The 27977-nt window shown below is 36.6% G+C and overlaps 1 protein-coding gene and 1 long non-coding RNA gene across 2 annotated transcripts in view; one reads left to right on the top strand and one right to left on the bottom strand.

Annotated features, from left to right (window-relative positions):
* The window catches only part of LOC131526398 (triple functional domain protein-like), a 114334-nt gene that overhangs the window by 48339 nt on the left and 38018 nt on the right, over positions 1-27977 (top strand). The window contains 11 exon segments of the mRNA XM_058754691.1: positions 4785-4859; positions 8066-8180; positions 11788-11980; positions 17295-17837; positions 18818-18940; positions 20297-20488; positions 21778-21909; positions 22165-22395; positions 23771-23893; positions 25190-25381; positions 26051-26220. Coding sequence (XP_058610674.1) covers positions 4785-4859; positions 8066-8180; positions 11788-11980; positions 17295-17837; positions 18818-18940; positions 20297-20488; positions 21778-21909; positions 22165-22395; positions 23771-23893; positions 25190-25381; positions 26051-26220 — 2089 coding nt within the window.
* Positions 143-9585, bottom strand: LOC131526399 (uncharacterized). The gene is made up of 3 exons (XR_009267442.1): positions 9458-9585; positions 5024-5077; positions 143-1526 (listed from the first exon to the last, which is right to left on the bottom strand). It is a non-coding gene; the product is annotated as an uncharacterized LOC131526399 (long non-coding RNA).

Here is a 27977-nt window from a genome sequence, read left to right as displayed (position 1 = left end):
AGCTACACCCCAATAAGAAGCCAGGTCGGCGGCGCTGAAGTGATTTGATCTGACCCGACTGTTGTGAGGTTACAAGCTACAGGGTGGAAATTTAAAATGTTCTCGGGTGCCTATATCCGTCTGCTTTAAACATGACAACAGTTCCTACAGCTTGTGGTTTAAGGTTAGCATCAAGCAAAACTATTTAATGATTTAATAGCAATCTTCACTTTAATCCAGTATTGATTCTTAGAATTTGTTTAGTGATGAATGTTATGCACTGCAACAGGCCCAAATGTATTATTCCCCAATAAATAGAAGCAAAACAGGAACTGAATCTGTAGCAGGCCGTTTAACGTCAGCTCAGTCCATTACAGCCGCTGAATTGTTCAGGATTCATTTGTCTTCTGTTCATTCAGCAGGACCAGTCGGAAATGAACGAATGAGTGGACTCATTAGTTGTGTGAGGCTGGTGTGGGACAGGGGTTCATTAATGTGCTCAGTAATGTGGCCGGGAGAATGAGTGATGCGATTAGCGGCTGCTACACACACAGGCACATACTCGTTGAACCTTTGACCCTTGTTTGCTTCAGTCTGACCCACAGTGAGGAAGTGTGATGGGGGAGGGGAAATTCGAGAGCAATCTGCAGCCTCGTATGATTGGATTTATTCATGCGTTTGTTCATAATTTAAGTTGTATTTATGAATGTACAATAGCACATTTGTGTGTACTGTTAATGAGCAATGCATATAAATCTTGACAGAACATATATTTAACTGATGTTTGTGTGAATTTCACAAACATGTCCACATTTAACTCCAGAGTTAAAATAAGAAATTGTATTTTAAAATAAAGCTTTTATTTGACATTTTCATGCAACCAGGCTTATTTGACACATTCTTATTGTCATAATAGACAGTAGAAGATCATTACCATTAGTTTATAATTATTGTATATTAATTCATGCATGCTTTACTGTTTGGAGTCTATTTTATGTTTTTGGTCGAAAATACAATAAAAACTGTAATACCTTGAAATATTACTACAATTTAACAACCATTTTCTGTTTTTATATTTTTAAAATGTAATTTATTCCTGTGATGGCAGTCTTCAGTGTCACATGGTCTTTCAGAAATTAATCTGATTTGCTGATTTGGTGTGCAAGAAACATTTTTTTGGTGGTTGTTGTTATTATTACAAAGTAGTAGCCTTATAAATTCTGTCCTTGCTGAATAAAACCTAATTGAGAAAATAATCTTAACTGACAGCAAAGTATAAAAAGCAGTATAATAAATACTGCCTATTAATACTGTTTAAATACTTTACATTATAAGTCATATATGAGTGTCTTTCTTGCTTGCTCACTCTGTCTTTCTCTCTCTCTTGTTCAAAAATCTCTTCTTATTTAATAACTCTGTTTCCTATCTGCTATTTACATCCATTACATTGTCTCTCTTGTTCACTTCTTCTCTCTGCGTCATCTCGTCACTGTAGTGTTGATCCGTGTGGCCGCTCTGCTGCCATCTACCAAAAATCCGGTGCTCTGCTGTTTAGATGTAGAGAAAATTGTTGCCGGTATATGTGAAGTGATGCCGGTTTCAGATTGTCTGAAGTTACTGTTGTTATCTCGGGTCATTACTACTTCAATATCGGCAAGATCAGGAACCTATTACCTGGAAACAGTGAGACTATGTTTTCAGACATGTTTTGTTGTCTGTTCCCTTCTGATACCTGATAAGCCCTGAAAAAATAATCATCTGTGAGAGAGAAAAAGGTTAGGCTTGGAGGAACCAACTGATGCACTGATACAGATTGATTCCATGGCAGTGTGCGTTCTTCCTCCTTTTTAGTTGTTTGTTTTGAGTGACATTAAAAGTCACCCACAATTCACCTTCCTGTCACTAAAGAAGAGTTCGTTGGTACCACAGTGTCCTTTTGAAGTTTCTCTTCTAAAAACTGCTCATGTTATTTTTTCCCCCAGATTCCTTAGTTCTTTTTCCACAGACTGTGAATTCCCAACCACATTTAGTTGCTCTTCCAGCTCTGGGAAAAGAATAGCTGTCTGATTTTCTCCAAGCGTAATGTCTCTATTTGTTGAAGTGGTTTGTTGTATTTCTGTGGTTTGGATGCTGAAATGATGGATTTTAGACGTTAGTGAAATATCCAGTTACCCTGCATGCAAAGCTTGAAGGACAGCGGCACGGCTGTGAAATGGGATTCATTTTGGTGAGATAATATGTTGGGAACGGTCATCTCCTGCACGAGGCACTTCAGATGTGAGATGGAGGTCATTTCTTTGTCTTCTGTCATTGGTGAGGAAATGAGTAGATTAATGTAAAATCTATGCGATAAATGAAATTGTTAGCCTTGCAGAAACCCCAATTTAAACCTAGAATGATTAGTTTTACACAGGTTGTAACCTTGTGTGTGTTAGCTATAGTTTAATCTAGAAGCTGTTTAAATCTGACAGACAATCCAGGGTTGTGTTCTCATTTGAAAAAAATAATAATAATAATTTTATTCACTAAAATAATAAGCTTATTATAACAACAAAATATATCAAATAAAAGTTTATTTTATTATAGTTTAAAAAATATTTTTATTCTAAAAATAATGCATGTATAGAGTTTGTATAAATAAAGTGTATTGTTATTATTACTATTATTAAATTACATATTCAGTTTATTCTTTGGTACAAAAGATTTTAGGATTTTAGAATGTGGGTTGTAATATGAATATGATACACGTATGAAATGTTTTCATTTAGCTTGTGTGTGTGTGTGTGTATTTTTGTTTCTATGGACTACAAGGGAAGCGCATCTGTGTTCAGACGACTGTCGCATATTGTGAACCGTTATTAAATGGGCTTCACCCTCTCCTGTTCGACTGCAGTGGAGCTCACTTACACACACACCATTACATCATCCAGCTGCAGAAGTGAGAACCTCATTTGGCCTACTGTACCACGGCCTGTCTCTCTCAGACCCTGAGGGAAGAGTGTGGGCTCTCTTCCTCACACACTCATGCATGCAAACAGAAACCGAGATACGGAAGAGAACCTAAACCCTGGTCTTCTCAGGTGCTCAGTGGGGTTTAGAGAAAACCATACTGTTACTGAAACTCAGCCCTTCTGACCGGCAGCACTGTCTGTAACTCTCCCAGCCTCCACATTTAACCATAACCGTTCACTCCTGAAGAACACTGCTCAAAATTGCCTTGTCCTGTCTTTTCCCCCTCAGTATAATTAAGTAGTTTTCTAATTCCAGTTGTTTTATTCTTTGAGTATTTTAAATACATAATTAAAAATATAATATTTATTGTAATTTGTAAAAATGAATAAAATTAAATATTCTATATATATTTTTTTTACATTTTTATTTTGTATGCTATGACTCGATACTGTTTGTCAATTTATGTATATGTTAATTATCAATAACAAATTACATAATGTTTATTATATACATAATTTAATATCATGAATAATATAAATATTAATTTTAATATACTATATTACAAATTAATGTTCCTCTATAACTGTATGAATGTCTGAGCTGCTCTATTCCATACAATGTAAGTGGATTGGGACTAGGCACTATAAATGCATCATTAAAGTGGTCAACACAATTCATGCTTTGTATTCTAATACTTTTGAAGTCATATGATCTATTTCTTTTAGTACCAGGTTTAAAAAAAAAAGTTCATAGAAAATTTAGCATAAATGTGAGCAGCTTGGACATGCTGCTGTAAATAACTCCTGTCATTCACAGAGGAATGTTATCTTGTCATCTTGTACTTTTTTGGATGAGATATTCCTGTAAATAATCTGCAGAAGCTTCCATGTTTTCATTAGATCACATGGTCTGATGTGCACAGTAGCAGTGGTGGAAAAACAAACCTTCCAGTGGGATGCATGGAAAAAAAGAGAAGGGGAGGAAAGAGGCAGAGTGACATAGAGAAAGGTGTTCATTTGTACAGCGAGTGGCGCTGAGACACCACAGGGAAGCTTTGCAGGAAAATGGATAAATGACATCACCTCTATCTCTCAGCTGTGTGTGTCTGTGTAGGAGGGATCGGCTCCTTCAACCATATTTCATGCTTAATTAGCAGCCCTGGGATGGAGGGATAGTAGGAGTGGAATTAAAGACAGCATGTCTCAACTGAACCATCCATGTCCGTAATGCTTTCCTAGTGCCATACTCGAGTCTTCCAGCATTTGTCCTGCTCTGAAATGGATACTTGTAGATCATGAACTAATACCATATTATTTCTTAAGTTATTTACATGATTTCTTTCAGCTAATCCCAGCAAGAAATGAAAGGAAAAAGGTAAATTATGTAATCCAAGCAAGGTTATGTTTTCATGATTGTGAGTCTAGGCTCTCTGAGAGACCAAAGTCAGTCTGCTGGCTATGCATGACTAACTCAACTTTGGCATAGACTCGCCAAACCTAGTCAACTCAAACCTGTGAATCATAAAAACAAATGAACAGAAGTGATGCTTCATCCAGGTTGCTGCTGATCTCATGCGAAGCACTTGAACGTGGTCCAGCGCTCGAGGCGGTATTTGCTCATGCCAAGAACAGAAGAACAAATGATGTTTCTGGACTGTCTTTACATTCAGTTACATACATGTAAAAGAGTTTTAAAGGGAGAATGTGAACTCGATATTCATGGGCCTTAAATGGACCAAATGCAAACTCAAAATTTCAAGAAAACAGAGCATGCACAGTATGCTAACTGCTAGACCAAGGCTCTGGTGATGATATGCTTGCATGGATTCTAAATTTTGTCATTTTGTTTTTCAGGATTTCGTAGGAATGAAGAGATGAAGGCAATGGAAGTTTTGCCCATTCTAAAGGAAAAAGTGGCCTTCTTGTCAGGTGTGTTGTTGATTTGAGTGCTAATGTTGCTATAACTATGTGTCTTTTATATGTCTAGTGGTCATAACATATTTCTCAGAAGGAAATAATCTACATATGGTCAACAAGAGTGTGTATTTTCAATATTTCCAGTACAGAAAAGCAAAAAATAAAAATACTCATACCTGTACACAGGAATATTCCAACAGGATCGTATGGAAGCCAGGTTCCATCTCAGACTAAAAAAATAAAGATAAAAAAAGATTTAAAAAAATTAGTTTGTCACACTGTGGTGTATAAAGCTGCAATTCTGAGAAAGAAAGTCTTAACTTTTATTTTGTTTTTTTTTAAAAAGGCAAAAAATGCTTCCGTAGGATCAGAAGATGACCTGAACTAGAAATTTTGATCACATCAGGGTTATTTTAATGTTACTTATTATTGTAGTATTTATTAATATTTTGAATTGGCTTTAATTTTCAGTTTTAATTTTATTTTATCATTTTGTAAAAGTTTGTAATTTTGTTATGTGCTTTTGTCATTTTGTATTAGTTTTCGTTTTAAATATTTCTATTTATCTTCAATTTATAACTATTTTAGTTTTAGCAGTTTTAATCCTTGAATTGAAATACTTATTTTATTTCAGGTAGTTGCCAAAGCTACATTTCAAATTAAGTGTTTAGTTAAATTTCTATCAGGTTTATATCAATTATAACGACCCTTGATCACAATCACAGGACTACGTGTTTTTGACCCAAAATAACTTTTACTGTAACTTCCCGAAATATTTTTAGTCGGTGTGTCATTGTGGCCTGACAGAGGCCATAATTTGATTTAGACTGTAAAAAGCTCTCCTTCTCACTTGCTCTCTGAGCTTCTGTTTGGCTCTTTTAGTCGTACGACTAACAGACCAGTACTAAAATGACTCAGAAACAAAGGCTGCGTCTCCATAGAGATGAGTAACCGTCACACACATGTCCCATGATACGACAACAAGCACAATCGACAGGCATGAGAGTGTGCTTAAAATATAAAGAACCGAGCAGAGGAACTGAACCTGCAGAGCCCCAAGTGTGAACACCCAGCGATTTCTGCATAAACTTGCAGTTATGTGCTTTTTATTTATTTATATTCCTTAACGTCAGAGGATAAGATGGATTATCCTACTACAAACACACTCCATTAGTGAGATTCAGCACATTCGCTGGAGAAAATCCTCATGGATATCCCAGCCGCTCAGTGAGTTTATTGTGCTGGAGTTGAGGCCTTTTGGCTCAGTAACACAACCTGTATGAACTGGAGCTGTGAGAGGAGGATCAGTGGGAGCAGCACATTGATTACTTATTTCTCAATGCCAATGAACTGGGCTTTGGTGTATGTCTATGACCTGGGTGATTCAAGAAATTGTTATTGGTTATTGTTGAATTGTGATGTATTTGTGCAGGTCTACATTATGTTTACTGTTGGTCCACAGTTGTTGTATTTTTAAAGGCATAGTTCACCTAAAAATTGTGTCGTCATTTACTCACCCTCATGTCGTTCCAAACCTGTACGAGTTTCTTTCTTTTGTTGAACGTAAAAGATTTTGTAGAATGCTGGTAATCAAACAGTTGATTGTCCCCTTTGACTTCTATAGTAGGGAAAGAAATACAATGGAAGTCAATGGGGACAAACAACTGTTTGGTTCTTCAAATTTCTTCAAAATATTTTCTTTTGTGTACAACATATAGAAACTTACACAGGTTTGGAATGACATAAGGGTGAGTAAATGATGACAACATTTTGGGTGAACTATTCCTACGACCCAACGGTTCAACAGTAAAGATACTGTAAACCTCCACAAATACATCAGAATACAGTTTTATCCACTACTTATACCAATAGAAATTCCTTGAATCATCCAGGGCTTTGTCATACACCAAACCCAAGTTCATTATTTTTGAGAAATGAGAAGTTAGCACAGTCGCTTGGCACTCAGACAGGCAGAATTATATTTCTTTTATTGCGCACAACTTTCATAGTCCTCACATTGCTCATTTAAAATCTAAATGAATTGTCTTAAAATTTGTTGGCTTTGTTTATTAAAGTGACCTTTAATAGCTGTAGCTGAAAAGCTTCAAACAAAAATGAAAATGTACTCACCCTCATGACTGTCCAAACCTGTATGACTTTTTTCTTCTGTGGAACATAAAAGAATAATTTCTTTTTTGTCCATGCAATGAAAGTCAATGGGATCAAAAGTCCGATGTTGTTTTAGACCTTAGTGACTTTCATTATATGGTCAAAAACTATTTGAAAAAAGCTTCTCTTGTTTTCCACAGAGGAAAAAAAAAATACAGAGTTTTTTTAGTTTCTATATTTATCAGAAAAACAAATCTAGGTAAGCTAGTCAGCCTCAGTAGTCAGCTAGTTGGTTGTTGGGTGACTACTTGACCATCCTGGCCCACTGATCTCGACTCGTTTGGATAAAACTAAATTGTATATAAATGTACAGATTTGAACTGAACTTAAATTTAGATTTATTCAGTGCATTTTCCTTGGCACACTTGAGCATTTTTTTCCAGACACTAAAAAGTTCTTTCAGAGACACTTATTTCAAGTGTCTAACCACTTGAAAAGTGAACAGCAGCCGAGTCATTCAGAGAGATTTACAGTTATGATATCAAATCATGTAACGGGGCCTCGTCTTGAATTACCTCATAGTTACTCAGAAAAACGGTCTACACTGTCATTCAGTGTTCTCTGAAGACACTGCACTGAAAAACATTGACTTGGTTTAACAGTAACCAGATTATTTCGATAATGACTGACTGCCTGATGTGTCAACAACAGGTTTGAATCAGACTCTCCGGTCAAGCAATGTGCTGCTTTTTACAGCTCCAGTGTTTTTCATTCATGGTCCTTTTTTAGACTATAGGCTTTAGTCAGAGAAGAAGTAATTTGGCATGAAAACAAGGCTGCACAACATATTGAACGGACTGTACTTCCTGCCCTTTTAGATTAGTTTTTGCCATATGCTGTTTTGTATGCCGTCTACTGAGTATAGCCTGATAAAGACATTAAATACCAAATTACCCAAGTGACAGGTAAATGTGCGCCAAAATACAGGGATTATGGGATATAAGAGGCATTTTCAATAAGTAAAGCCTATTTCAGTTTTTATTAGCTGATTTAATGTCTTTCCCTTTCTGTCGACCCTGTTTATCACTCCTGCATTGTTATTTCTCCAGGGGGCAGGGACAAGCGCGGCGGTCCAGTTTTAACATTCCCATCACGAACCAACCATGACCGAATACGACACGAGGATCTCCGCAGACTCATCGCCTACCTCGCCGGCATCCCTAGGTATTGACACACTCACTTGCTTCTCAGCTAGAACGAGCTCTGCCCACCAGGAGCATATGAACTCCTTCAGTATGTTTTAAAAAACATCCCAGGATGCACCTGCTGGGCATTGTTGACTGCTTTTCTTTCACTATCCGTTCAGACTCATTCCTTTTAAAAAGAACAAAAGCAACTGGATTGGATCTGGCAAATTGTGCAGTGGATGTGCCAACTGTCCTGCTGCTTACCACCGTGTTGTTTTCTTTTCCTCATAGTTGGGCACATTGATCTGTAATTGACCTGTGAACTAGGGATGCTGTGTCTCTTCATATGTGATCTTTTGTTGTGCTTATAAAAATTGAATGAGGCAGGACAAGTCTGCACTTCAGCTCAATTCCTCTAAACGGCTCTGCCGAGCAGTCGTGCTCTATAAGCATGTTTGTTTACGGAGCCTTTAGCATCCATTAGTCGGAGCATGAGGGTGGTAACTCTGGTACAGTGCAGCTACAGAGAGCAGAACACACTGTGACCTTCATGGGGTTTCTTTAAGTGCTGGCACTTTTATCCATTGGCTTGATTTTTATAACACATTTCATACATGAGCATCACATTAAAACATTTGATCATTTATTTTTGATAACTTTTTTAATTCCTTGTGTCTATCAACTTTATTGTTTCAATCTTTACGCAGAGTCGGATTTTAAATCATAAAATATAGGGCTGGGTTTTGACACAAATTTCACGAATCCATTCGATTCTCATTCACAAGCTTGCGATTCGATTCGATATCAATTATTTTGGATATATATCAGGTACAGTACATGCCAAATTTTTCAAGGGAAAACTATTTCAATCTCAACTAATGCTGTAAAATATAAATGAGAGTCAGTTGGTACTACATTACTAATATTGAAGGTTAAAATTGACTGATTTGACTTAATGAAGTTTTTAAAATAATAAAGTTATAATTAGCCTACATAATAATATTTCTACTTCAATTAGTTTTAAAAAAATATATAAACATAATGGTGGCAGTCATAAAAACGATGGATTTATTCAAACATAAATTAAACAATGAAGAACAGTAAATGAATGTTATATGATGCATATATTTAGCAAAATGCCCCTCTCTACGGTTTATTTTTCTTTATTTTTTAATTGATCTGACTAATGCTTTTATGATCACCGAATATGTTTTTCTGAGGTAAATGTGACGTTACGTGACATTGTTTACAAGCCGTTATATTGACGTCTTTGTGCAGCCGAAACACTGAGTTGTACTCTTTCTTTTAACTTACCTTCGGATGTTTAGTCATGTTTATTTTGTTCTGAAACTGGTAACGTTATTAATGTGGAGGAGATGATCGATTCACGTGCGCCTCGCGCTGCTGCGTCTGTTGAACTGAGGCGCTACAGCGATCTGTCACTCCACATTAAACAGCGCCAAAATGGCATTTATTGTTTGAATACTGCAATACAATGGACAGAATTTGAAATCTGAGACTTTTTCATATTAAAAGTACCAAAGCACAATGCTTACTGCGATATATTGGATGGGAAGTGCCCTTCAACGTTCCGTCCATTAACTGAAAACAGACTAGACTAATCGATTCTTGGCATTTAAGAATCGATATCGTTCCGTAAAAATGAGAATCGATTAATATAGAGATATCGATATATATTTTTTTATCCAGCCCTAATAAAATATACAAATCATATTACAATTTTAAACGTGATATCCTCAACAAGGTAACATAAAGATTTAAATATTTGTTGTGTTAAGTTATTTATATCAATTTGTGATCATTTACTCCACTATTAACAAATGTATACCTAATAAATGTGTTAAAGATAGTGAATTATCAGTGTAATTATTATTAGAATAATAAGATAGTGAAGTATTAAAGTTTAGTGTAGTTTGTTACCAAGCAGTCATCAGTGTCACTGGATCAGTGATATTTATTTATACATTATTGTAGCATTTAGTAATATATGAAGTTAGCTTTTATTTTCAGTATTCATTTAGTAATTTTATGTAGATTTGTCATTGTTACTAGTTTTAGTGTTCATATTTAGTTTTATTCTGAGTTTAGTTTTAGTAATTTTAGTACTTTGACTTATTCATTTTATTTTAGTTAATTGCCAATGCATAATTTCTCATTTTTGTTTTTCATCTAAGTTTTTAAATAAGTTACTTCAGCTTTATTTCAGTTAACAAAAATGTTTTTTTAATGGTTTTAGTTACTATCCACTCCAGTGTTGTCATAGTTATGCTTGAGATGAAATATGAGGCATGTGATGTGTGCAGAAAATCAAGCTTTTGCATTTTAATTTTTTCAAATTATGCAAAGAGTTGTGAAAACATGATTTGTGCATGTAGGATGCATAAAATGCTATGAAATTATACATGGCAAGATATAGGAATCTGCTATTTTGTTCCAAGAATGTTCAAAATGTCATTTCCACCACAATATGAATGGTGAAATGATGTGATGAAAGTGACCTTTTTTCATAATTAAAAAAAATGTAATGTAAAATTAGCAGGCAGATAATAAAGTTAAGGAAGCACCGATATAGCGTTTTGCTTCTGTTTTACCCCGTTCTCTTATCAGAATGGATTTTATATCTTAGAGCAGCATGACTGAATGGTTTATCATCATTTTTGACATGTTTAATAAAACATATTCCTCAACCAGTAATACTGCAATGAATTTAGTCGCTCTATACTTTTAACAGGAGGGAGGGGAATAGAAAGCGAGAGATTTAGATATAAGAGAAACGCAAAAGGGGGCACGATGGGAAGAGTGGTTGGTGGGAAAGGCAGCGTGGGCATGATCAAGAACCTGCCGCAGTTCAGCCACTGCCAACAGCTCTTCCTCTTCATCATCATCCTCACTCACAAACTCTGTCCCCTGCACCCACACAGTCACACCAGAGAAAGAGAGCGAGATCTACTGTTACAAAGCAAATCCCCTAGAGACAAAAAAGAGAAACACACAGAAAGATGGAAAGAGATGTATCATGATAAAGAGAGCGAGAGAGCAGCAGCAGTCATCTTTAGAGATGGAGAGCAGGCGAGTGTGCAGGAAAAAAATGGGAGGGCGAGTGAACCAGTGAGCAAGAGAGGGAGGGAGAAAGAGAGAGAGAGAAGGAAACAGTGTCGCAGTTGCACAAGGCTGTGTGTTCGTCTATAGCTCGTCATTACCGACAGCTCCTCGATTAGACACTTCCTGAGGTGAAATCAGACAGGCAGATGTTTGACTGACAGCTGTGAGAGACGCGCTCTGGATTTCAGAGTAACGGACTGATGCGGTCAGCGCAGCTTGTGTCACAGAGCTTTAAGACAGGTAGAACCCTGACAGATTGGATGCTGAAGGCCTTCAGCTCTCTGAAAGCAGCTCATTTGATAGACATTTTGCAGCTGTGATTAATGGGTAAGCTACGTGCATTGATTTTTTTTTTTTGTTTTGATAAGGGAAATAATTTTAGTTCCTCCAGTTGCATTTGTGCAGCGGTTGCTTTTGTTTCTTAGCAAGGAGGATGCACCATAGATAATGTAATGCAAAGAGGATTAAAGCTCATATTTTGTTCTCTCTCTCTTTTTTTTGTCTTCCCCCCTGTCATCCAGCGAGGACGTGTGCAAACATGGCTTCACGGTCATTGTGGACATGCGTGGCTCCAAATGGGATTCCATCAAGCCTCTGCTGAAGATCCTGCAGGAATCATTTCCCTGCTGCATCCACGTCGCCCTCATCATCAAACCAGACAACTTCTGGCAAAAACAGAGGACCAACTTCGGCAGCTCCAAGTTTGAGTTTGAGGTACAGTCACCTTTCAGTCTCTTACTTGTAGGGTTGTGTTGCTGGAGGTAGACGCGTTGACATTGTTAGAGCTTTGCTGTCCATCACTGCATATTCACTTTTTTTTTTTTTGGAATGTTTTGATTGTTGCATGCTTTAATTAGATTGTTCTGTTAACCTGGTTAAATGTATAATTAGCAGTGTTAAATCAGTGCTTCTGGTTGTCATCACAAAATTAATTTTGAAAGAATTAAAGGCATTTCAGTGTTTGTAGATTACTAATATTGTAGATTATTCCTGCAATCCTCGGAAATGTCAGGTGAAATGGCTTCTCTGCTGCATTTTTTCATCTTATTAATTAGTAATCTGCGGGTTTGTCTATGACATCCGATCTGTGTTGGTGTGAACATGTGAAGGCGGCTCTGGTTGTGTGGGAGTGTGTGGGTGTTGATGTTCGGTCTGTGTGTGTGTGGGTTGACTAGATGAATGTAAATGTGGATGCAGCAGAAATGCTTTTTCGGCATATTTTCTGCGTTTGTTATATATTGAGCTGTCTCTATTGCAAGGTGTTGGTGCAACTTTTTTTCCCGCTCACAGAGCAGTCAGAGTGGAAAGCTTTTTTAAAAAATTTTTTTTATCATGCTTGTTTTTATTTGAGTGCAGCGGTGTTTGTTTTTATTGGAGGAGAGGCTTTTGTGTGTGCATGCGTTCAGTTTGACAGTGAAAGAGCACATGTGGAAAAAAATGATAGCTCATGTCACAGCTGTAGAAATTTCCAGTGCAAGAGAATAATGTTTTACATCCAATGATAATTAGTTTCTCAAGCCACCATGAATAAAACATGATTATGCAAATATGACAAAGACCAATCGGGATCTGGTATGTTACTGTGACATCATCACTGACAGTTACTCGTCATGTCGGAATTACCGTAATTAAAAAAAAAACAAAAAAAAAACCTCTGAGATTCTGCTCTGAGCTTCATGTCACGTCCTTGGACTTGTTTCTATGGCAACGTTCATAACACCAAAAAGATCAATGTGCGGCGGCTGTGATGTGAATGACAGTAAATTCTTCACTACATCAGTTCTGCTCTATTTTCCCATGTGAAATATTGAAGAAAAAATAAAGGGCACCAGGTAATAGTGTTTGTAACAGTACTAAAACAGAAATATGAAGAGGTAGCCAAAGAACTACCTTTAACTAATGAAGCTGCTGCCATTTAGGACTCCACAACAGTCAAATGGGAGAAGTCGGTGCTTTCCAGTACAAGGAATTATAATTTTTTTGACATAATATTAATTCAAAAAGCCTTATTCACACTGACAGTGATTTATTCCAGTTCCTGTTTTGCTATATGGCCTATTGGTATTAATGGGCATGCTCATATGTGACCCTGGACCACAAAACCAGTCTTAAGTGTCAGTTTTTTCGAAATTGAGATTTATACATCATCTGAAAGCTGAACAAATATTTGGCCGAGATACAACTATTTGAAAATCTGGAATCTGAGGGTGCAAAAAAATCTAAATATTGAGAAAATCGCCTTTAAAGTTGTCCAAATGAAGTTCTTAGCTATGCATATTACTAATCAAAAATGAAGTTTTGATATATTTACGGTAAGAAATTTACAAAATATCTTCATGGAACATGATCTTTACTTAATATCTTAATGATTTTTGGCATAAAAGAAAAAGCGATAATTTTGACCCATACAATGTATTTTTGGCTATTGCTACAAATATACCCCAGCGACTTGAGACTGGTTTTGTGGTCCAGGGTCACATATATGATCACAAATGGGATCTATTGCTGGTAAATCTAAGATGTCAACCAATTTTGGACGTCAGTTCCATTTTCTTTCTTCTAAATACTGAATATTCTGTTTGCATGTTAACTGCATCATATAATGAACAAGCTACTCTATCTTTACTCCCATTGGTAGTTGCTGCATCACTTTACTGCTCATTTGCATAAAGGTAAACTTTTCTCAGCTTTGTGGAGTTGTTGACCAAGTGATTCACCAGCATCAATAGCGATTGTTGTCCATAAAAATCATTAACTCTCATTCAAAATGAGTCATTCCCAGGTATTTTATCACTACCTGTGTGAACTCCTCATAAAATCAGTGGAAATTTTCAGACTTAAATCTAAAATGCCTTAAATAATAAAAGTTTAGTGCAGTGTTGTTGTAAATAACTTAAGCTAAAACTATTAAAATTTATTTAGTTAAATGTATAAATATTAGATGCAAAATGCCACTAACTGAAATAAAATAAGCTTAATTTAACAAAATGAAAACTTAAAATATAAAAAAAGCTTAATTTATTATTAAAATATGAATAAATACTATAGTATAAATGTTATAAATTAATATCATTTAATAATATTAAATTGCATTGTATTAGAAAGGCTCGAAGGAAGTGAGATTTACTTTGGCCAATCACAGGTCAGCATGCTGGGGTCAGTCGCATATATTCCTCAAGTTGCCCTATTTGGCCGCTTTTCTTCCCTCACAATACTGAGATATTGTGCATGAATTGCAGTGGGAGGTTCAGAAGCACTCCCTACCATCTGGTGGTCCATGTAAGTCCAAACAAGTGTTGAGCACAACACATGATGAAATGTTTCTGGTGGGCAGGGTCAAGGAATTTGTCATAGGAACGGCTGCAAGCTCTCATCTCGCCCACTGCTCATGACATGCCACATTTCTCATAATAACCGAAAAACAAAATATGAGCAGAAGGCAAAAAAAAAAAGCAAATGCAGTCCATAACTCACATTATTCTCATTGCAGTTAATGGACTAATGGGCAGCATGCTCATGTTGATGTGTGTCTGTGAAAGGCTGCAGATGCCTTTATGACAGCAGGACTTGAATTGATGAATAGGTATAGACCACATTTACCTTGAATTCACAAAAGAGGTGCACACCTCTGCTCTCTCCTCTTTCACGGCTTTGATGAAGCCCACTCGTGCACATTTGTTTTCTTTTTTCCGTCCTCCCATCTATTCATTTGTAGAAGAATAACACACTATTTTTTAGTTCTCTTGGAGCAGACAAACAAAATGTAATCAAGAAATGACTGGAAGAGTGCAACTTTTTCGACTCTCTTTATTTTGAAACACACTTTTGCTCATCAGTATTGTTAACTAAATCTAAAATCGAATCTAATCTGTAAATATTGCTGAAATAAAATGTTGAAATTGAAGTACTAATATTACTAAAATAAAGGAAAAACTAATTAAATGACAAAAGCACATGAAAAATCCTGAAGTTTAAACTAAAATTAAAACTGCAAAAGCTAATTCAAAATATTAATAAATAATAGCTATACATGATACAAAAATAACATTCACTCACTTTCTCAAGCCTATGTCTGCCAGTTTTCCTAACCAGGTATGAAGTGAAAAAGTGCCATAAAGCTACCTCTTCCATAGTTATTCCAGTTTTTTCCCTAACCAGTCATGAAACATGAATTCATTCATTTAATTTATTTCTATAGCACAAATTAATACAACCATTGTTGCCCAATGTGCTGTACAAAGATAGATTAAAAAAATAATAATAAATTTCATGAATATACAAAAGACACAAAGAACATAAAACTCATCCCCCAATGAAATTAAAAGTCTGAGTTAATAGATACGTTTTTAACAATGATTTAAAACTAGAGATAATCGGTGCTGATCTAATATTCACAGTTAACAAATTCCACAGTTTCGGTGCAGCAACTGAGAAAGTGCGATCACCCTTAAGTTTTAATTTAGATCTGGGAATTATTAAATGTTGCTGATTAGAAGATCTCAAGGATCTACCAGAAATGTGACGTTTCACTAAGGCATCAAGATATGTTGGAGACAAACCGTTTAAGGATTTAAAAACAAACACTAAAACAAAATCGGTGTAATATGCTCATGCTTGCGTGTGCCTGTCAGCAGCCTAGCTGCTGCATTTTGAACTGCCTGCAAATGCACTAAGGCTGTCTGGTTAACTCCTATATAGTATTACAATAATCGAGTCGTGAAAAAATGAAGGCATGGATGAGTTTCTCATGGTTATTAACAGAAAGAAAAGTCTTTACTTTAGCTAGAAGTCTCGGATTAAAAAAGCATGATTTAACAACATTGTTAATGTGCTTATCAAATTTGAGTACTCTGTCAAACCAAACACCTACATTTTTCACAACTACTTTGTTGTACACAGCCAGGGGACCCAAATTTACATTTACAGAGGCCAAATGAATGAACATCATGGGGGTAAATGTATGGGTTCAACTCATTCTGTGTAATTTCTGTCTAATGATAAAATCTGTGCATCTATTTTCATGAAAAATATCTCTTTTAATATAGGCCTACATATCAAAAAGCTAAAATAATTAACTAATATCTATCACACATCTGAATGTAGTAATGAAACCGTCATTTATAGACTCGAGACGCTTGATTTAAACTACTGTTTTAAAAGAAACAAAGGTACTAAAATGTGTAATAATTGTTTAAATATGTAAAAATGTAAACAGGGCAGTCATATTATATAAAATATTCTTCATTGATCAATGCAAAGACTGAAGAATTTTACAAACAGGCTACTGACAGGACATTTTATAGATTCCTGCTGCAATATCATAGTATTCACCAATCAGAATCTACTCGACTTGAGCAATTATTGAGGCAGATGACGTAACTGCAGTGTGTGTTTATAATAAACATAACATTATTGTGCATGATGTGGACCAACGTGAAATCTCATTGGCTGAAAACAACATTGATATTAAACATCAGATGTGTTCCGATTGGATATGGTTGTTAAGCCACAGTTTCACTTTCAGCATGAATTTGTCGCTGGACACTTGACGCATGCTTGGAGCATAGTGAAAGCCAAAGTTTATTATTTTAACGATTTTACAAATTTGGTATGCATGCATATACAGTTGTATAAAGATTACCCGAGGCTCTTTCTTGCTTCAGGTAGTTCAGAGCTGGTTTGTGTTACTGAAGTGCTGGTGGTGATGATATCGCCCTTTCTGACGCCCTCAGGCTTCATGCTGGGAGTCTGTCTGTCTCTAGGTAGTTTGGACCTCAGGCGGTCCCTGAGTGCCTGTATGAAATTAGATTTATGCCCCTGGTTAAAAATAGCAGTCCCGCCTTGCTGGTCATTAATGGAGCCTGGAACGGCTGCATCAATTCACATAGGATTTAGGGCATTAGAAGTCATATTGTGCATTCTAGTACTGTGCATTTTGATTAATTTTCATATTCCACCCACATCCTTTCTCTCTACCCTTACTGTCCATTTCTGGTTCCTTCCATTCCTCCATCACACCCACCTTCAGACCACCATGGTTTCCCTGGAGGGCTTATCCAAGGTGGTGGACCCATCCCAGTTGACGGCCGACTTCGAGGGCAGCCTGGACTACAACCATGAAGAGTGGATCGAGATCCGCGTGGCCTTCGAAGACTTCACGGGCAACGCTCGGCACCTGCTCGCCCGTCTGGAGGAGATGCAAGAAACGGTCACACGTAAAGACTTCCCGCAGGACTTAGAGGGAGCCCGGCGCATGATAGAGGAGCACGCGGCCCTGAAGAAGAGGGTGATAAAGGCTCCTGTGGAGGAGGTTGACAGTGAGGGCCAGAGGCTGCTGCAAAGGATTCAAAGCAGCGAGAGCTACGCTAACCGAACTGTGCCAGTCCCGCCAGGGCAGAGGGAAGGGCAGGGACAACCCAACGCTGACACCCAGGGCCTGGTGCCCCGTATTTCAGCCCTACTGGAAAAACTGCACAGCACCAGGCAGAACCTTCATCAGGCCTGGCACATCCGCAAGCTGCAGTTGGACCAGTGTTTCCAACTCAGGCTTTTCGAGCAGGATGCTGAAAAGGTGAGATCCACACATGCATACCTGTATAGACGCAAAACATTTTATATAGAGGTAAATCCATACACAGTAATTACTTTTAATAACTTTTCTTTTCTTTTCTTTTTTATTTTATTCAATTTATTTTATTTCATTTGTATTATTTATATTTTATTTTATTCCATTTATTTATTTTATTTTATTCAATTTTTATTTTTTATTTATTTGATTTGATTTCATTTTTTATTTTATTTTGTTATTTTATGTTATTTTGGGATTTGGTCGAGTGAAAATTTGATGTTATGCCACAAGTTGATACAGCTAACTTGTGTAGAGTGCAGAATATCCTTTAAATCAGTGGTTCTCAACCTTGAATGTTCCCTGTTGTACTACAGTTTTCCAAGCTCCTCACCATATAGGATGATATTTGTATGTATTAATGACAAGCTCCTTGTTTTATTAACAGAAACTGGAAGTATTGCTATTTTAAGTGAATTAACCATAATTAATTTTGTGATCCAGACGTGTTAACAGCTATATGTTCTAATAGGACAAAAAGGACATTATTTAATATTAAATCTTGAATGATCTATTTTAGCGTTTTAATTTATATTATGATTAGATTCTTTTAATATATTAATAATTTATTAATTCATTCTGAGTTGAGAACCTCTGCTCTAAATTGAAGCAAACCCTGTGTTTTCGTTCTATCTGGTTCTGCGCACATATTTACAAGTTCTCACTAATTCGTCTCAATGTTTCTCATAGTGGGTGGAAGATTTGCATGTTGCTAGGAAACCAGCAGCTATTCTTTGCTCCTGAGAAACGGGTCATTTTTATGATTTTCTATTTTTACTTGTTTCAGCTGTATGAACACAATGATGCACGTGCTAAAACATTCACCCAACGGGATATCTTGCATTACACACACACATACATACACTTAACCTGCTTTCAGTGAAACGTGTGCCTGATGTGTGTGTGTGGTTGCTGTGTCTCTGCAGATGTTTGACTGGATCATGCACAACAAAGGGCTGTTTCTGGCTGGATACACTGAGATCGGCAACAACCACCCCCACGCCATGGAGCTGCAGACCCAGCACAACCACTTTGCCATGAACTGCATGGTAAGATTTCAACTAGAATTTTCACAGAATATTGAAAATGTCACTGCCACTGCATCACTACATGCATCCTGTATCCTGTAATGCCCCCAAAGCATTTCCTTTAATAACTGCTTAAAAGGAAGAAAAATCCTAGTTTGGTCAGTGTAATGGCGTAATGGATTTATTTTTTACAATGTAAGCACCGATTCTTTATTCAGTGATGGTGACTCATCGTATAATCAGAGATGGAGCATAGAGCATGATCCACCTAAGTGCTTCCTGTTTGGGTGGCTGCCTACCAGCTGTGGACCCTGTTAGGGGCATCCTTTAAAAAGCCCCATTACTGTAGAGAGAGGTATTGATCACTTCCTGTTTAAAGAGACAGAAAGAGGATGTAGGCAATAGGCATACTGAGCTCTGACAAGTCTTCAAATGTTGCTCTAAAAGTTTAATGATAGCATTAATTTACTTTTATGTTATAAGCCATTATAAGGTATTTTCAAGAACCATGTGGAGAATGTTTCATCACTGATTTTCAAAAGTTTAAAGTCTAAGGTATTTGTTTCTTTAAAAGGACCCTCTAATGCTCTCCAAGGTTGCATTTATTTGATTAAAAGAACAGTGAAACGATAATAACTGATAATTTTAAAATGCAATTTATACCTGTAATTATAAAGCTGAAATTTCTGCAGTTCAGTTTTAAGTTCCACGTGATCCTTCAGAAATCATTTTTATATGCTGATTTGGTGCTCAAGAAACATTTCTTTTTATTATCAATGTTGAAAACAGTTTAATTGTTAATTGTGTGAAAACCATGATGTTTCTGCCACTTTTGCCTTTACTGTCACTTGCTGAAATAAAGTATTAATTTCTTTAAAACGTCTTACGGACCCAGACGTTATCTTTAAAGTCCCCGTGTCACTTTATTAATAATGAAAAGAGTTACTTGAGAGAAAACAAACACAAGTTCATTTTCAATGAGCAGTTTTTGAATTTTGTCATTCATGTTCAGACTTGCGTTGTGCTTTATTATTGATCAGAAAGTGATCAGACTTGCACGCTACCGATCTTCTCCTGATGGTTGAGTTGCATATTAAACGGACAAGAATCTGCTTGGATGTATAGTGTGGTCCTCTAATAGCAGTGTTTTGTGAACAATCCATTCTGAAGCAGTTTTCAAAATGTGATATTGTGAAAGGGGATCAGTTTGAATTAGTGTTGCACTGATAATAAAATTCTGGTTGATACAATGAAGTTTTATGCTATAGTCAATAAACAATAAATGGCTAATATTAAAATTCTATGCTAAAAACTTTAATCAATAATCAGTTTGTTTTGGCATTGTTGGTTGGTAGTAATATTTTCCGTCTCCCGCAGAATGTTTACGTAAACATAAACCGCATCATGTCGGTGGGGAACCGTCTGCTGGAGGCGGGCCACTATGCGTCCCAGCAGATCAAACAGATCTCAGGTCAGCTGGAGCAGGAGTGGAAAGCCTTTGCTGCTGCGCTGGACGAGAGGAGCGCCCTGCTGGAGATGTCTGCTACTTTCCACCAGAAATGCGACCAGGTTAGAGAGAACGCTTGCAACATCTTCTCTAATGAAAACCAAGCGCTCGAGAGAGAGATCAGTGTATGTGTTGAGATTTTTCAAAATGACTAAAGGAGCAAGAGAAAAGAGGAATGGATTTCTCATGCTGTTAAAAGAAAGTGAGTGATAATTAGACTTAGGCTTTGATTCATTTAGAGCAAGAAATCCAAAGACAATATAATTTAAAAAAAGAGAACGCAAGATCTGTCTTAAGACCTAGTGAACTGCCTACCACCTACATAGGCAGCTGCCTTCTAAGGTCTTGAAACCTTGCAAGTGGTTTCTCATAAGGCTTTAAATAGATGACAGCTAACAATTGATTTTAAAGGCGTTTGATGGTAGCATGTTGCTAAGCTAACAGCACAATGCTCTAATAATACACAAATATTGAAAGGTTGTCAAAATTCACTGTGGGAAAAGCATATTTGAGAGACTGCAGTAGAGAGGACAGGTGAAGCTTGCTTTCCCTAATAAAATATTCCTCTCACACATGCAGTGTTTTCATAGAGGGGCTATATCAACAACAATCTCCCTTCCAGAGATTTCTTTTCCTTTAAGCATCACCACAGTTGCCAATCACAAGGCTGTCTGGTTTGGGCTGTCCTCATGCATGAGATTCTGTTTGAGGTGAACCAGACTCTCAGCCCCGTTCTCCTCTTCATCTCTGAGGAAGAGTGGGATGAGATGAAAGACGATTTGATTTGAATTGATATTCGGAGTGCGGCACATGAACCATGTCTCTCATCGTGTCCTGCATTTGCCCTTATTAGTTTGAATTAATTCCATTTCTTTTGATGTCAGAGGTCTGTATGGACATAATATACTGGAATATACAATCAGATATGCACATAATGTACAACATTGTGATGAGAGTTATGAGATGTTCAGTTCAGAACTTGCCTTTATTTTAAAGTGAATTTTTAAAGTACATCCTGTTTTAATGTCTTTTGAATTTTAATGAAGATTTAGGATAAAATCTTGTTCTGAGGAGAAAATTATGTTAAGAAATCGCTTTGTATGTCTAAGTGCACTTTAGATGGAAAATACAAACTGTTCAGAACTTCTTCAAAGCTAGTGTAGAATGGTTACACAGCAAAGCTTTGAAAATTAAACCAAATAAGTTGGTTTGTTCTAGTTCTTGGCACTAACAGATCTAGTCCGTTACCTTATGGCTGTTCATTACTGTTTATTTTATTATAAGGGGCTTGATATTATTGTTATTTTGTTGTTGTAAGTGTGTGTGTGTGTGTGTTTGTGTCTCTTTGCAGTACATGAGCAATGTGGACTCATGGTGTAAAGCATGCGGGGAGGTGGATCTGCCCTCTGAGCTACAGGACCTAGAGGACGCCATCCACCATCACCAAGGCCTGTATGAGCAGATCACCGCTGCCTACTCTGAGGTACTGATCCGTGTGTCTCGAAATCACTAAATTGCCAGGCACTTTTGAAAAAACATTTAAGGGTACTGATCCCAAAGTAAATGGTACTTGCACATTATAGCAATTACAGGCACATCTAAAGTGGCAATTTTAGCTAATTATATTTATTATAAAACGCAGTTCTATGAAGAGTTACAATGCATGTAACAATACAACTTCATTTAGTCTATTAGGTTTGTGCAATTGTTTTCTCATCATTTTTCCGCTCTTTCCCAGGTGAGCCAAGATGGAAAAGCCTTATTGGACAAACTTCAGCGCCCCTTGACCCCTGGCAGCGCTGATTCGCTGACGGCTTCTGCCAATTACTCCAAAGCGGTGCACCATGTTTTGGACATCATCCATGAGGTTCTGCATCACCAGAGGCAGCTGGAGAACATCTGGCAGCACCGTAAGGTCCGGCTGCACCAACGTCTGCAGCTGTGTGTATTCCAGCAAGACGTTCAGCAGGTAAAACACACACACACACATATATTCATTCACCTGAAAATACCCCAAGTATGGTACTGAGAACTGCACGTGGCATTTCATAATACCCTTGAGGGACGATTTAAAAAGCATCAAGATGATACAATGGGATGGAAGGATGTGAGAGGGAGATACAAAGGAAAGGAAGTAGAGTCTGCATGAATAGCTGAAAGGACTGCATAGGCATCTGAGCCATGTTGCCAGAGTAACTGATGTAATTTTAGTTGTCCCTAACATACATTTTTTTGTAGTCAATATCAGTGAGATTTCCTGATTTTGATACTAATTTTGATACACAACAAAACTATTTTTGTCAAAGTATTTTTATTATAATTTTTGTAATGCTTACAAAGTGATTTTTTTAAATACAATGGCATATAGCTTTAGAATTATGTTCCATTTTTTAATGAATTTGAATAATTCAAATCTCAAATAATAAAAAGAAATTGTTACAATATAAAAATAATATAAAAATATTTAAATAAAAATAATTTCTTACATTTTTAAAAATAAAATAAACTTCATTGATCTAAAAATATTTTCTGTCTTTTATTTTTGTTTGAAATATTTCTGCTTGACTAATATTAATGATGTAATATAGCACATAATTTGACAATTTGTGTCCTTTTGTAAACACTTGTTTTTTTTTTTTGTTTTTTTTTAGCTACAGATAGTAAAGGAAGACTGGTATAGTTACTTTTTTTTTTCCAGTGTCGACTTTGTACTAAAGTACAATACTTTTTATGCGCCTCAGTGTACTGCAGTATGCGGACATTTTTCGTTTTCTTTTTGGAGATTTCCACATTCATACTTCTGGGCAGGCTTTAGTTTAGCATGTAATTACGGTTACCACTGCCTCTTTAATACAGTAGAGAAAACACCACCGCAACATCTTGGCTTAACTTCTCTAGGATTATAATTGTTTACACACAAACAGAAATAGTCACACATAATTTAAAGTCAAGGATAAGCCGCTGCCATAGCATTATACTAGGCATCTTTGTGTTCAGAGGTTCAGGGCCAGTTTATTGGTGCAGAGATTGTGGTTTTCTGCAGTGAGGTGTTCGACCGAGAGAATGCAGAATGGCTAATTCTGTGGCTGAGGGAAAGTGTTGCCATGGAAACCACTATTCAGGTGCCGGGGATGCGATGAACGGCAGAGAGGGAGAGCTACACTGTGAACGACACCTTTATGCATATTTTTTTTCTGTCTTGGACCCTGCAGTATCACCTGTCATGGTACCTTGATTTGACTCCCATTATCTGACAGGACACATTCTCACCTAGAGAAGGACTGGAATGCTCTGCTGCTGTCTCACATATTAATTTAATTTTTTTTCCTCTTGTGTGCGAGTAGGTTCTTGACTGGATTGAGAACCACGGTGAGGCGTTTCTCAGCAAACACACAGGAGTGGGAAAATCTCTTCATCGCGCTCGAGCCCTGCAGAAACGCCATGAAGACTTTGAGGAAGTCGCTCAGGTTCGCCACTCTAAAATCTCCCCTTTAATTCATGTTTTATTTGATTGGCCTTTTCTGTATTCTTCCAATTAAGTCTAAAGCACAGCTAATAAGGAGTCACTAAACATAATATAACATGCAAGGTCTTTCCCAACTCTTCATTTTTAACAGTGCTGGGTAGACTACTTACTAATTATAGCATATTATTGATTACAAATTACATGATGTAAATTGTAGTTAGTAAGATTACACATTTTAGGTAATGCATTCTGACTACTTTTTTGATTACTCTTAGATTATTTTTTCAAAACTCGTTTATCAGTTTTGAATAGGAATATTTTGTTGATTTATAAAAATACAAAGAGAAGGAAAATATATTATATCCTTTGTTAGAGTAGAGTGCAACATAGAGTGCATTAAACATGGTTTTTGGGGTTTGTGAGGGAACTGCAGGGTTTTGCGAATTGTTGAAACTAGTTAAATTAAATCATAAAAGTGCATCTTAAAGAAAAAATAAATACTTTCAATATAAAAACAATATTTGAACACTAAAAGTATAAATATTTTGTTTGAGTAACTGCATGTTAATGTGACCATTAACCAACATCAGAGAACTGTGAAAATGAATGATTGAAATATTAACTTAAATTCTCTATTCAAGTGTTCTCAATTCAAGGATTCAAGTAAATATTTTAGGTCAAAATAACGTATGAATAATTTGTTATGCAATCCGTATAAAGTAATTATAATATTACTGTAAGCATTTTAAAATGCAATATAATCTAATTAAAAGTACTTAATTTTTGGAATCTGATTAAAGGGATAGTTCACCCAAAAATGAAAATTTTGTCATCATCTACTCACGCTCATGTCGTTCCAAACCTGTATGAGTTTGTCTTATGTTGAACACAAAAGAAGATATTTTGAAGAGTTTTGAAGAACCAAACAGTTGTTGGTCCCCATTGACTTCCATAGTAGGGAAGGAAATACTATAGTAGTCAATGGGGACCATCAACTGTTTGATTACCATCATTCTTCAAAATATCTTCTTTTGTGTTCAACAGAAGAAAGAAACTCATACAGGTTTGGAACGACATGAGCGTGAGTAAATGATGACAAAATTTTCATTTTTGAGTGAACTATCCCTTTATGTAATCCATTTAACATGAAATTAGTTGTAACTGATCACTGCTAGTAGACTAGTCCATGGGTTGTTTTTATTTGTTCTACACAGTCATGTTGACTAATGGCAGAACTACTGGACTAGTCAGTGCCAAAATGCATAATCATAGTCAATATACGTCTCCTCTTTATCAGAATACATACACAAATGCTGATAAGCTGCTTGAAGCTGCAGAGCAATTGGCCCAGACAGGTGAGTGTGACCCGGAGGAGATCTATCAGGCCGCCCATCAGCTGGAGGACCGGATCCAGGACTTTGTAAGGCGTGTAGAGCAGCGAAAAGTCTTGCTGGACATGTCAGTGGCTTTCCACACCCATGTTAAGGAGGTAAGAACTAGGGATGGTTGAGTAGTTTAATCTACGTTTACAAAATAGTAACTTGAATGTTTTTTGCAGTCATGCAAAAAAGGGTTGAATAAAAAAAAAAATGCAACCTCTCGGGACAGTTTCAGCATATGTTAAACTGTCAGCTTGTTAAAATCCTCTCAGGAAAGTTAAACTCTTTGTCTTCAAATTCATGTCTTTAAAGCACCTCTGGAGAGCATCTCCCCAACAACCATCAAAGCACTGCTTTTGTAACAAATTCACCACCTTCAACAATAAACTTCAAAACAGTTCGCCTGAGGCCTCAGATCGCCTGCTCTGAGCAATGTTCCTGGTTTTATGCATAATGTGGAGTTTTTTTTTGTAACTACTGTGATTTTTGTGCCTTAAAATTATGTAGATATTTAGCATGCTTATTTATTATCTTTTGTGTGCAGCATGAGAATGTCAAGTAAAAAAATAGTTTTAGTTGGTCATTCAACCCAGTTATGAAAGCGTGTAGTTTTACACATTTGCAAAAGAACCAGCTACATCTACACTCAATATCAGATCAGAAATTAGAAACTAAATTAAGTATGAAATGAATGTGCAAAATTAATGTGCAGTTTAAATAATATAGAGCTCTCTGAGCAAAAGTAAAAAATGATTAATGGCTGTGTCTTTTGTGCATAGCTGTGGACGTGGCTGGAGGAGTTGCAGAAGGAATTGTTGGACGATGTGTATGCCGAGTCGGTGGAGGCCGTTCAGGACCTGATCAAGCGTTTTGGGCAGCAGCAGCAGACCACACTGCAATTCACTGTAAATGTCATCAAAGAGGGAGAAGATCTCATTCAACAACTCAGGTGCACAATCTTCTCATCTGTCCTTCACTTTCATATCTCCTCCTGCAACAAATCCTTTAATGTTTTGGTGTGGACCTCAAGTTTGATTCCATTGAAGTGTGGTTTGTTACATTAGTGTGAAAGCCATCTTTTGAAATCTTATACACACCAAGGAACCAAATAGCAGTTTTAAGTTTGCAGTCTGAAGCCTAGAGTGAAAGACTGGGTTCCACCAAATAATACACAGACAACAGACAATACACAGACTTATCTTAAGCGGTTCCTCACAAACAACAGAACCAGTGTAGGCCTACTTATGAACAAATAACTCTTATGAACTAATTCTTTTTAGTGAATCAGTCCAAGATGCTTAGATATATGATGAGTGCATGTTTGATTCAGTCTAACAATTCATTCATTGAATCGTTCAAAGTGATTCTTCACTAAGATATTGCCCATTTTATGATGTATTAATGAATATGAATCAATGTATTCTTGATGCACAAAAGGACTTTAATGGTCAATATTAAACATACACATTTGGGAAATATTTTTGCTCTCTTCAGTTTAAAAAAAATTACAAAATATTACCATAAAGTAGCATTTTTTGATTTAGTATAATTGTATATATTTATCACCAATTACTCTTCAAGTACAAGAAGAATCGTTAAAGTGGACATCAGATTCTCATTTTCCACAAGTTGGTATGAATCTTTATTGTCCTAATGAAAAGTCTATAACATTGGTTAAAATTTATCAGTGGTAGTGTACAACGACACCCTTTTTACCTGGTTAAAAACAGCTCTGTTCACAGCAGCCCGTTCCGGTGTATGTCCCTTTGAATGCTAATGAGCTCTGCTCACCCCGCCCCTCTCTTCCATGGGGTGACGAGCTGTTCTCTTTAGCCACATTTAGCCGCAGAACTTGCTAACTAGCACATTATTAGGAAAGGCGATTTGCAAAGTTTCATTAAAAAAGAATGTTATACTCACTTCTTCTGTAGTTGAAGCTAGGTCACGAATGATTCGCGCAAATGCATAAATGCATTTAGGTAGATTGGGGATTGCCGCATTCCCTTTAAAAACAAAAGTAATCCTCTGCGTCTTCAGCGGCTCAGATGTCGGAAGTAAATGACGACTGCTATGCTCATTACATCCAACAACAAAACACCTCAATCGCTTAGGAGACATTCTTGTCTACTTCTGCTCTGGCATCAAAATAGTGGCGGACTGTTGACAGCTCACTCAGGGCAGGTCTATGTTGCAACCCTCTACAGGCACCTTGGCAATTCAATCGCCATTGGTTAATAATTTTTTTTTGTTTACTCGCCAGACTTTGGAGACGGAAAGACCAGAATTGCAATATGGCTGAATGTGACGATTAAACTTTAAAAGGCTATGATTTCATGAAATAAACATGAGCGCTGCAAGTTCAAAGTCCGGTGCTGCTCTGCACTGCTTTGTGTACTGCCTTTACTGGGAAAACTGTTATATTTCTGCCAAACGCGACACCTGCTATCAGAGAATGAATCGGTTAACATAGGTTAGACTAGCACGCGTACGAGTGCCTTCTTTCACTGCACGATTCAGTCTATTAAAATGCATTTAGAATGATCACATAATTTAAGATATGGGGGCAGAAAATGTATAGCCTATATTTATATCATTTCATATAGTTAATATCACACGAAGAGTGCCTTTTTTTTTTTTTTTTTTCAAAAGTCAGCATGATTACAAATGTGATATTGACTTTATGCAACAGTTCAATAAACAAGAAGT

Source organism: Onychostoma macrolepis, chromosome 19 (genome assembly GCF_012432095.1).
Source record: "Onychostoma macrolepis isolate SWU-2019 chromosome 19, ASM1243209v1, whole genome shotgun sequence".
NCBI classification, from domain to species: Eukaryota; Metazoa; Chordata; class Actinopteri; order Cypriniformes; family Cyprinidae; genus Onychostoma; species Onychostoma macrolepis.
Note: the sequence above shows the minus strand (reverse complement) of the source record. Positions and strands in the feature narration are given on the sequence as shown.